Below are 12,250 nucleotides of genomic sequence, written 5' to 3' on the forward strand. Positions count from 1 at the left end.
GTTTTCATACTGCCGCATTGTATTTTGGGTTGTGTGTGTGTTGAAAGGGGTGGGGGTGGAGGGGATGGGGGATGGCGGGGGTGGGTGGGGGGTACACAGAGATAATCTGGCACCAGTACAGAGGCTCAGTGTTTGAATTATCTCCAGCTACTTCTGCCGGGCAATGTTAGATAAGAGCCACCGCTGTGCATTGCACTAGACGGATGATTTATCAAGTAGAGGAGAGATTCTGTTATACGAGGTGTAGAATAACTTTGTTACAGTGTTCAGGCGTACAGCGTCAAAGCTACTGATGTCGGTTGTTAGAGCTGCAGTGACTCCCTTCTGTGATCCGGTTAATGTACAACAGATGGATGCTAACACAAAAAGAAACGAGGAGATTCCCACATCGGTCCATGATACTGAAGACGGAGACGTTGCTACCAAATCATTAGCAAAAATAAGATCTTTACTTTAGTTGTGCTTTTCTTTCACCTGCTGTCAGAGTAGCATGTGTAGTCTAATTTCACAAGTGGATGTTTTTATAAAAAAATAAAATAAAATAAAATAAAAATTATTTTGGAGCCATGCATAAATTATCCTTAATCTATTATTCATAACATACACCAGCTGTTGGAAAGTGAGTCGTATTAAAAGCCTGAGCGTCTAAAGTTATGATATAAAGTGTATTTTTCAGAGGGGAGCGGGACCGACGAGCCTAGTAAAACCAGATTCTTGGGCTTCGATGCTGTGGCATCTTTCGTGTAGTTGATTGGATGTTCTTGTCTATGTCTCATGAATGTGTCACAAACTGGGAGTGTTTATTACCAAATGAAAGTGGAGATGTGCTATTACTCTTCCCATGTGTTGAACCTAGAGTGAACCTGTGTCTTGTCGTGCGTCAGTGTGAGGAATTCACCGGTGGGGAGGGGGAGAAGAGACGTTGTTTTTTGTCTTTTTTGTTTATCTTTACATATAAATACAGTAATTACAATGCTTTTGTCAAAATTTGTCATTAATCCTCTGATTGTTCTCATGTTGAGTTACTATTTACACTATGTTGCCACAAAGGAACATTGTTTGTGTATTTTTTATTTTTCTATTTTTTAAGTGCTAAGAAGAGTGTTAGGATTTCGATGTTTCACGCCTCAGCTCCCAAAGCACAAATAAGGGAAATATTTCAAATAGCAGTCTCTCTTCAAGTGTACGGGGTGGCTTAAATGTGTGAGTTATAATGACACTTATAAAATGAACAATGATAACCCAAGAGTAAATGTAGGTAAGAGTCAGTAGTATTGAACTAGCAAGTAAGTCAAGTGCTTGCAAAACACACAAACCAATTAAATAAAATTAAAGCAAACATTTCATAGTTATCAAAAGAACATTCCTTCCCTTGCTATGTTTGTGTTTGCTCAAAGGAAAACCCACATGAGACACATTTGTCCTTGGAGGCGTGTTTTCATCCAGGCTGATGATGTAGGCCATGTCCTTAAATCCAAGAGGAATTTCTCTTTTGTACCATGTGCAGCAGACATGTCCACGCAAGATGTGTTTTATTTCCTTTGTGTTTTTTTTTGTATCTTTTTTTGTATTTAGGTGAAGGATATTCTTTGACCTGCTTGTTTGGTTGAATCCGCTGGCTGTATGTCTTTCATGTTGTGCTGTCTCTTTTGTTCGGTTGTCCTCGGCCTACGGTGCAGGTCACGACTGTCTGTGCCGACCCCTTGTGAGGCGTCCCTTATGTGGTCTCCTCTGCACTTCGATCCTGACCAATGACCGCCACCTCTTATTACTCTGTGCTTTAATATGATACTGATGATTTGTACTGTTTTAGTTCACACTTGAAAAATGTCAGATTGAGTCAAGAGGATTAAATCCCCCTTCAAAGGCCCCCACTTCCTTTTTTTTCTTTTTTTTTTTCTGATGATTAAGACATGAGCGCTGGCTGCACTTATCAAACGACTCGGCCATTTTCTTCCTCCGCAGGTCCAAGGCCTTCCACCTGCAACGGAAAGGATTAAGATATGCTGAGAAAGAGCACTAAGGCTTCACTTATGTTCATTGAACCTGTTCATTTCATTTAATAACAGGCAACATCTGATTTATTTGCACCTAACTGAAAGCACATTAAAAAATAAATGCACAAGCTATTAGGAAATATTAGAAACACCTGCTCTTTCTGTATTCAGACTAGACGAGGTCACATTTCCATTTCTCTCTGTAAATTCATTTCTCTCAAAAATGAAATTGGTGGAGAAAAGAGAGTTCAGCTCAGTAATTGAAGGTGTTTCAAACTTCATAAAGCATAATTATTTACCTTGGTCTTGAGGGGAAAATGGTCAAATCTCCACATTGGGGTCTGTGAATCCTTTTTTCCCTTCGTTCACAAGGACAGGCTTCTCTGTTCTCGTGTGCCAAACGAGTATCTGGTGAGAAAGCCGCGTGGAAAGACAAACAACAGTAACATTAGTAACATGCTGTTCCCTTAATGCACTCACTCAGTCTGCCCTCCCTTTGAGATCCTACTCTGCCTCATGTTCTTCAAAACATTCAGCTCCGGTCAAAGCTCCAACAGAACATAAAGTGCACCGCACCGCCACAGGGTCTGTCTTCGTGTAGAGAGCTACTTGAGCATGAACCCAGCATTAGTAGGGAATGAAGAGGGACTGCAGGAGTTTGTCATCTTACATATAATAACGTGACACAGCCCTCTCAGCTCAGCCTGTGTGAAGAACTCTCCTGACCATAGGATCATGGCAACCTTCAAATGACAGCTGAAAATAATTCTAAAGCTCTTTGTCTTTGCAGTAGCAGCACAGTTCTTTGCAGATTTCTTCTGGGTATGCTATTGTGCCATCAAGTGTTCACACTGGGTTGATTTGGCCCCAGAGACTGGACAAACATCTAGGAAAAGGATAGCAAGGGGAACGGGGGGAGGGGGGCGGTAAACCTAAAAGTGTCAAGCTCATTTTCCCCTCTCTCCTCTGTGTTGGAACCCTCCTTCCTTTCATCTTGCCATGGCAGCATTCATGAATTATGCATAGGGTGTGTTTGAAATGTGCCAGGAGCCCACTCCCACTTTGCTCAGGTGTAGGGGGAGGTTAATAGTCACTCTGGCATCTGAAGTGGTAGATTAAAAGAAAGAGAGATGCCCATGCACGACTTTCCATTTTTTTCTTTCCCCTTTCCCTGCCTCCCCTTCTCTCCATCCCTGCGCTCATCTGTAATCAGTGTGACGTCCCTACTGCCCCCCATGCCCCCACTCCTGCAAAAAACTCCAATTCCGCTCTCTCAGCCGTTACCCTGAATCCCCTCTTTTCATTTACCCGTCTGAATGGCTAGAGGAGAGCAGGAGAAAAAGCTGGCTGAAAGTGTCTCTCTCTCTCTCTCCCTTCCTCTCCCTTCTTTCTATCTCTCATTTTTGTGTGTGTGTGTGTGTGTGTGTGTAAGGATGATCGCGGTGTGGATACTGGTTAGCTGCAGCCCTCTGGCTGACTCCTCTTTGCCCAGAGAGAGGTTTAGAGAAGTGACCCTGACCAAGGGCCATAAGCAGGAATGGTGGAGTGGGCATGGAGAAGAACGATTCTGCTGCTTCTGCGATCAAGTGCATATGTGTGTGAGTGTGTGCAAGGGTGCATGTGGGCAGGGTGAGATATACTGTATAATCAATGAGAACCAGCTTTTCAGCAGCAAATTTACAGTAGTTTACATTCTGACTAACTGAAAATTATATATGTATATTTCATGGTATTTAGACCAAGAACTACATGGATTTCTTGCCTGGTAGATGTTGAAGAGGAACATAGGGGAGGATGTGCAAATCAGTAGCCTCATCAATGTGTTGCAATTTTTTTTTTCCTGATCAGTGATCAAAAGAAAAGAACCTCATTTGCTGCTGAACAACACAAATTATGTAATGTTGCAAGGACGTTTCTCCCAGTCATAGTGAAAAGTGCCATGGTTCAATGTAATGTTGTCTTCCTTTAAAGGACCAGTTCAACATTTTGGTAAAATGCTTACTTGCTTTCTTGCCAAGACTTAGAAGATTGGTGCCACTCTCATGTCTGTATGGTAAATCTGCAACTACAACCAGGCACCAGTTAGCTTAGCCTAGCACAAAGACTTGAAACAGGGGAACCAGCCAGCCTTGCTCTTTCCAAATGTACCAAAATCTCCGTAATAGCACCTCGAAAGGCTATTTAACTCTCATTAAATAAGCAAATAAGCCTATTTTCCTAATGTCAAATTAGTCCTTTTTACTACATGTAATTGCTGGAAATAATTTTTGCTACATTCTTGATTCATTTGTTTATGGGAAGTCACAGTTTCACACACCCCCCATTGTGTTTTTGTGTATGAGTAGCACTGATTCTTTCACCACCAAGGCAGCGTGCTTGCAGTGACATAAAGCTACAACTTTGTCTATTACATAACTTATGAAAACATAATAATTATCTCTGTTGCTGAGGGTGAAATTCAGTAGGGGGCCTGCTTTCAGCACTGTGAAAAATAGATTGTGGATTTTTTTTTCCACTTTCTTTCCTGTGATTCTGAACTATTGGTGAAATATATTTTATTAAGATGGCTCCGTCCTCATAAATATAACAGAGTTAATAAGATGTTTTCAAGATAATGTCACTGATATACAAGTTATGATATTAGTATCCCACAACTAGTGGCGGAAAGGAATTTAATACATTTACCCAAGTGCTGTACTTCAGTCCAACCTTGAGATACTTCTGCTTTGCTACATTATACCTCTGCGCCACTACATCTCAAATTAAAATATTGCTGTATTTTTTCTCCACTACATGTAGCTATAGCTACTTATTCACTGATTAAGACTTAACATTCAAAACACAGGCTTTCAAATAAAATTTGCTGTTAGAGGCATGCGACCCATTCTTCACAAAACCGCAAGGATTTCATCTATAAAACTGTTTGAGGTCCAAAGATGTCAAATTATTTCACCATCAGATTTGTGTATCAGAACTTTGTTTTTTGCTTCTTTCTTACAGAGGTAGGAACTCCTTGCGTACAACTCAGATTTATCTGTGACCTAAGTTACCGTTTGGCAATAGGAGGGTCCAATAGTGGTTCATACCACTGGCCCCAAAGGGTTGATTCCTTCAAAACCAGGTTTTACCATCCACACAAACAGCTTTGCAAATCCTCGAACTACAAACTGCTCCAGTCAAGCTGCTTAGTAGTAAACATAAAAAAGATTAAATTACCTTAGTGCAATTGGCTGCTTTAGGCTCCAGGTCGTTGAGTGTGACAAGTTCCCGGAGCAAACTACTTTCCTGGTAGCCTCCTTTCACCCCACGAAGCTTAAAATACGCCTGTGGCTTGAAGAGGATGAGTCTCAGGTTGATGGCGAAGCCAGCCATGTCGATGGCAAAGGGCCGATGGGGGTCGAACACCGTCTTCCAGCCGTAGACCTTTCCAGCTGCGTTGACCTTGGGGGACTCGTACCGTAGGCCGCCCACAAAGGCCACAGGCCACACTGAAACCTTCCTAGTCGATCTCATCTAGCGAGAGGAGAGAAGCAAAAAAAAAAAAGGAGGAGGGAAGACAGCGGATTAGTCATCTGAAAAAGTGTACATGACAGTGAGACACAGTATTTGGCCGTCAGCTGCCAGCGTTACAGCAGAGCATGGACTGAAGGTTTTTAGAGCCGCTGCTATTATTCATTGTGAAAGATGGTGAATGTTGACCCAGCCATTGTGCCCTGTGAAACTGACACACTGTTAGATGAAGGCAGATCACACACGTTGTTCAACAGCTGCCCTACAATGAGATAATTACACACAACCATCGCTAAAGAGAGTAAACGCGGACAGTGCCAAGAGGGTTTGAAGGAGCCAAGCCATTAGAGCAAGTGGCTCTGGTCGCTGGTTGGCTGAGGAGATTCTTCAAGGTAGAGAACCGCCATCTTCCTCTTCTTTTTTTTTTTTTTTGTCCTTTAATCTTCCAGCATCAAACGATCTTGCCGCCCTTTTCTTTGTCTGCTTCTCAGTGAGTAACATTTGCAAGAGCTGCTGCAGTCATAAAAGGCACGTTTTTATAATGAGGGAAGAGGAAGTGTTTAATCAAATTCAATGTAGCTGATGTAATGATACTGGTAGCTCACTGGTGGTGAGTTTTATTTATTTATATTTTAAATAAAGGTGTGTGCAAGTGCGTGTGTACAGTATCCAGCTCGTGTCTATAGGCTAGAGTGCTTACATGCATATGAGAGCATGCGTGCGGACGCATTTTGTGCAAATCACATGCAAATTTCCCTTTGCACATGAGCAGTTGTGTTAGATTGGTGTGTGATCTGATGAGCTGCTGTGTGGTCAGTTGAAGGGATCAGAGAGTAGCAGAATTTGAACAGCATGAAGCAGGCTGGGGGCTTATGGGAATCCACAGATTTGAGCTTTAGGGAAAACGACAGTGCCAGATAAGATTTGGCAGGATGGTAGGTCTTAATGAGTACTGGGTGTTAATGGAACCGAAGAGAGATCAAGTGCTTATGTGCACGTGTCCACGTGATTTCTCTCTCATCACATTCTTTTTTTTCTCTGTTGTATGTCCTTCACGTGCTTTGTCAGCAATGCAGTGGTTGTTGTTTTTTTCTCCCTGCATTAACACCTGGGTATGGTTAAAAATAAACTCCAGTTGGATGCTGAGGAGCTCCTCTGAGTACCGTCCTCTAGGCTGTCTCAACTGTTGCCAGGTATTTCGTAGCCAGGCCATGACTGAATCTATCCAAGATTTTGCTCAAACGTCACCTGCCTGCCTCTCTTGCAGATGCAGGTTTGACTTAAATCAAAAGGAGGCATAAATCAGGCTCTCTGCAGGCTATGTCAAGAGGCTTGTCACTTTCCCATCTATACTGAAAATGTGAAAATGAGTGTTCCGCCTGCTGCCTCTGGTGGGAATATCAGCCGGAGTAGGCCTAAAGCAGCACAAATCCCTCTTCTGCTGGCAGCCAAACAAATGAACACGCAACAAATTTCCTCTTGGCCCGTTCTGATGAATGTGATGTGTTTGTGCAGAGTTGTGTGTTCACTGTTGCTTCAGTTTCTTTCTGCGTGCCTGTGTGTGCGTTTAAGCTCTAGTTCCTGCTCCACTTAGAGTGAGGCCCACAGAGACGATGTGACCGTGTTTCAGAGTAGTCAGAGAGGCAATACAAAGAAAAGAAATCACAAATTTCAACAGAGGAACGAAGGCAGGCATCCAGGTACATTAATCAGCCCTTCAGGGTGGAGAGAAGATCAAACAGTGTGGGGATTACAGTATGTGTCTAAACACCAGAAAAGTGCTGAAGTTAGCTAGATTTTAGGATTTGAACTTAAACTTTATTTAATTGTTTACATTATTTTAATTAAAAGTGTATTTTTACAACACTTAGTAAGCAAATCAAAGCTGATGAACACAGTGTGCTCGCAAAAGCAGCCAGTTGTCTCTCTATCTGTATTTCAAATTAAGTTTCTTTTGAACATATAATAAGTAGAGCACAGTGTTATATCAGTAATATATTATGTATAATATATTTTCTTACCATCAGTTAATATATTAAGAACATTAGAGGTGAAACAAAAAATTACAAAAATAATATTACATTTTTAAAGCACAAATAGTGAAATTATTTCCTGCTTTTTTTTGTCATATATAATTGTAAACTACATTGTTTTGAGTATTTTGACGTATGGTCAAACAAAACAAGACACTTGTTCAATTGTCCCCATGTTCAATTCATGTTAACGTGTTTTTAAAGACATTTAAATTTGTGGGGGGGTGGGGTGGGGGGGGAATAAAGAAGACATAAAAAATTGTCTAATCAACCTAAAATTTCACGACCCCCCTGCAGTACCTCCGCGGACCCCCTAGGTGTCACGGACCTCTTGTTGAAGACCTCTGATCTACAAAATAATGGGGAAATAAATCAATAATGAAAACAGTCATTTGTCCCAGCCCTAAAGTGCCTCTATTAACATAAATTCAATAACTTTTCAGTAGTTTGCTTGTCCTACTGTTGTAATATAGCTTAAATCATGATATTCTTGTTACTAATGAAGCTTCTGTAAGATTCATCATGTGCAACTTTGAACTTTGTGGTTTGGGAAGGAAACATAAACATTTCTTCTGAGGTCTCAATAATTCATAGAGTTCTTTACAGGGATGTACTTCTACTGTGGGAAATGAATTTTTCATGAAGGGTTTTTTTCTTAGTTTTCATTAAGATGACTTAAAAAAGAGTGCATTTAATAAAGGCACTGATAAGTGTTTCTGGAATGAAAGATGGAGGCTGTAAGTATGAATAGGTGGCACCGGCTGTGATGGAAGTTCAATTACAATGATTCCAGTCAGGATTTTATTTTTTTTTGCAGCTGCAGACTATTATATGAAGGGATCTGAAGACTACTGTGTCTGTGTCAGGCTGTGGCAGCTGAGGTGAACTCCTGCTGCTCTGTACTGTACGTCTCTGCCGCTGTAAAAGAGCTGTGGACGAGCGTGGTTAGCAATTAAGTCTTTTTAATGCCACCTACTTTTAGGCTTAATTAGTGTGTCAGCAGCAAAAATGTAATGTTAATTCCCAACTAGTACAGGTTTTGTCAGTGTGACTTAAATTTTTTTTTTTTTCCCCCCATTGTCCTTTATATAAAACTTTAGTTGTCCATTTTTCAGTTGTTGTCCATTCCATTTAAATATGACTCAAAAAGCTGTGAGCAATGACACAGAGTTATATCATTTCAATGGAAATCTTCCATCATTATACTAAATACATTTGTGGTAAAAATGAGCATTTTTATGCTCACAACCGACAATGCAATTATTTCATAACTGTGCTAGAATATGCTTTGGAAGTATAATCAAACATGACTCATGAATTTCTTTCTTTATGTGATATAGACACAGGCTTGACTCATAGCATGCTTAATTTATTCTATAGGGACAGAGGGACACTTTACTGTAGGCTTATGTTAGCAAGGAGGACAAAAAAACTGTTGTATTAGAAGCTTGTAACACCTTGAATTCTTCCAAACAAAATTCATGAGATTTATGAGGCAGCTTTATTCCCAGCTGCTGTAGTCTTCCTGCGTCACTGCCATGAAAGGTGAGAACAGACACCTAATGTGACAAAGCAGCAGAGTCAGAATAATTTAGTTGTACTGTTTTTTTTGTGTGTGTCTGTGTGTACTCAGTATTCTGCTGTTTTTACTTCACCTGGGTAGAAGAATCAGAGCAGCTTCCACTTTCTGAGGAGCTGCCCCTGATTTTACACTACATGACAGTGACACCACGTAGTTGCTCGTCTGTTACATGAAAGTGATGCATTCTGCTTTTACACCGACTACCCCTGTTCATTACTGTCAACCCATATACAGCATCACAAGCTGTGAGCTGTAAACCTAAAATACAATTATTACACGGAGGACAAGCACAGATTTTGACTGTGACGTTATTTCATTTAAATTGTTTTTACTACCCTATCTGAAAACAATACTACTAAACAATATTTTAATGTTTTTGCTGAAAGCAATACATATTTGCTCTGAGGGAAAATGTTTTGCCTGGGCTACAACTGTCTCTGGTCTCACCTGGTTTTACTTTTTAAAGAGGTTTTGTTGTTGTTCTTCAATCATCCAATATTTCATTTGTTTTTATGCGCACAGTTCATTAGCATGTAACTAGCTCTAGCTACTTTTTTATAGTTAGATTTGGACATGTATTGTGATTGCTCAAAAACAAAGAGTGAGCTCACTTTAGATGCACCAGGAGAAAAATGATAAGCCTATTTTTAACACATGGAGCACTGCACATTACTCTTTCCACACTTAAGGAGTCACTTATACGCCAGACACTGAATATTCGCTACGGTGTCAGCAAACTACTGAATTTTTACTGTGGTGTCAGCAAACTGTACAGTAGTTGCAATCAGCTGTCTGCTTTCTGTCTAGCTGGCTGTCACCTTCTCTTTTACTCTCATTCTTTTTCCGTCTCACCGTCTCCGCCTCGCTCCCTCTTAGGGCCGTTACTCTGACCCATAAATAGGCCTGCTGGAGGTGATGGAGGGCCTCAGAGGGAGACGGAGCACTTCGGCTGATTCCCAGAGAAAGGTAATGACAAGCCCCGTCAATACCCGGCGCTCCATTTACTACGGACCCTGTCTGCACTACTAACAAGACTTGAGGCTAATACCCAGAGGACCCAGACCGTGTCCTCTCAGGTAATTCAACTGATGTTAAGACGGATGGCCTCAGATGTACTGATTACACGCCCAAACTTCTCTCCACTAGCTTCAGACTGTGCTTGTTAAGAGCTAAAAAATGCTGCAAGTAACAGAGAATTTATTGGTCAATCCCCCCACCCCCTACATGATTTACCACAAACGCCTACAGTATGTAGTTGGGAAGTGCCCTAGAAAATACTGTCTGTTCTACTTCATATATATATTCACTAAAGTCATAGGGATGGTTCCACAAGAAAACATGTAATTTTTAGTGGCAATATCCCCTTTTTAAACAAATATTTATGCTGTACAGTAAAAATTCATGGTCACAATTTAACATTTCATCCACCTCAACCGTTCGTACAACCTATGTATCCTGTCCTCTCCTATTTATTGATCGATGCCAGTCACTCCTCTGTTAGACGAACGGCTACTGAGCTTTCAAGCTCTTCAAACAGGCAGAGCCAGTCGGCCTCAGTTGTGTCTCAACTGGGGATGGTTCAATCTCCCAGGGTCCCTGAATTACTCAGTGTTTGCTGTGCGCGTGGTTTTGTTTCTCTGAAGCTCAAGTGGACATCAGTGGTGTAACATTTGAAAGGTGGATTTTGTGGTGCGGAGTTGGCAGCGAACAGGAGAGCTACGTTTTGGAGTAAGATCACAAATGGTTTAGATATGTGTCGACTTTAGATTATTAGGTTTAACATAAAGTGTGACATTAGAAGTTAAAGGTTAAAGTTAAAGGTGACTGGGTTATGGCAAGAATCTGGGCAGAACTTCCGTTTCTAAATGTCGTTCCACAAAATCTATAAGGACAATGTCAGCTATATGTATGCACCAACCAGTGTTTGCTGTTGGTATAAAATTGCAAACGTCCACTCACCAAAGCACTGCACTGAGAAACATTTTATATAGGTCAAGCAATATTCCTGTGCCTTTTCTTACAATCTGTTTGTGAGTCTTCCCCAAAATAAAACCAAAATAGTAGTGTGACACCACTTCATCCAAGTCCGTTTGTAGGAGGTTGTGACTCTTGTCAAATTTGTCGGTGAAATGTCAATATAGAATTTTCCTTAAAAAATAAATACAAAAAAAAAAAAAGCATACGTTTACCAACGTATTTTCCAGCAGCTGCCCCTGGATGTCAGTGAAGAGCCACCTTTAATTGTCACAATTGATCTGTGTTAGTAAAATAATACTTGGTTTACAGTGTGTAATATTTCCTGCTTTACTCTTCTGTTCCAAGCATTTATGTCATTGCTGATAAATAAGTGAATTACAATTAATGAGAGTTTATGACACGATCATGAGTGATGGTGCAGCAGCAGTAATGTTGTATATCAGCACTAACCTCCTCAAACAGCTCCAGGCTGTATGTGTTGTCATCGTCAGCAAAGTAGACGATTCCAGCCTGACTGCTGTTGGCGTTGAAGGTTTCCCTCAGCCACCGCAGGGCCAGATTCCTCTGCATGGTGCCCCTGGGGATTCTGGGGTCCCGAGTGTCACCCCGCAGCTTATAGTTCCTGGGCGTCTCTACATTGAGGTGTGTGTAGTTAAGCCCTGTTTCTCGCAGGAGCCGCGTAACAAGAGGCGTCCTCCTCTGGGAGTCCTCCACCAGGATCCAGTGCAGGTTGGGGACATGGAGGAAGGTGTTTGCCAGCCGTGTCAGCTCTGCTTTCTGGACCGGTCGACTATATGTGGGGGTGATGATGTGGATGGTAGGCAGCACATCTGACCAGGGTGGAGGCCGTGTATACACATACTCTGTCCTCACCACCTCCACAATGTCCTTATCTGAGGCACAGTATTCCTTGGAGTCCTGCGCCTGGACACCCGCCTCTCTCTTGCCCTCAACACCATCATCTGCAGATTTGGGGATAAGAAGACATGTAAGGCATTAGTGCTACCTTGGGCTGCCCTTTGTATATTTGCCTCAGGTGACTTAAACCCAATGGGGGTAAAGTGTACCTGAGAGCCGGTGGTGGCGGACTGCAAGCCTCTCTGGAATGATAAAGATCTCTTTTACTAGGTGGTGACAGGCTGCAAAAAGTG

General features: G+C 41.6%; 1 protein-coding gene across 2 annotated transcripts in view; it reads right to left on the reverse strand.

Moving 5' to 3' along the window:
- Positions 1-1,189: 1,189 nt before the first annotated feature.
- The window catches only part of LOC121187582 (galactosylgalactosylxylosylprotein 3-beta-glucuronosyltransferase 1), a 68,280-nt gene continuing 57,219 nt past the window's right edge, over positions 1,190-12,250 (reverse strand). The window contains exons 5-9 of one of the 2 annotated variants that reach the window (XM_041046890.1): positions 12,167-12,238; positions 11,550-12,061; positions 5,214-5,510; positions 2,297-2,405; positions 1,190-1,981 (exon numbers count right to left, since the gene is read on the reverse strand). In XM_041046890.1, coding sequence (XP_040902824.1) covers positions 2,319-2,405; positions 5,214-5,510; positions 11,550-12,061; positions 12,167-12,238 — 968 coding nt within the window. In that variant the 3' untranslated portion in view covers positions 1,190-1,981; positions 2,297-2,318. The remainder of the gene's footprint in view (positions 1,982-2,296; positions 2,406-5,213; positions 5,511-11,549; positions 12,062-12,166; positions 12,239-12,250) is intronic. The other variant, XM_041046892.1, reaches the window with a different exon arrangement.

The sequence above is a fragment of the Toxotes jaculatrix genome, chromosome 9 (assembly GCF_017976425.1).
Source record: "Toxotes jaculatrix isolate fToxJac2 chromosome 9, fToxJac2.pri, whole genome shotgun sequence".
In the NCBI taxonomy this organism is placed as follows: Eukaryota; Metazoa; Chordata; class Actinopteri; family Toxotidae; genus Toxotes; species Toxotes jaculatrix.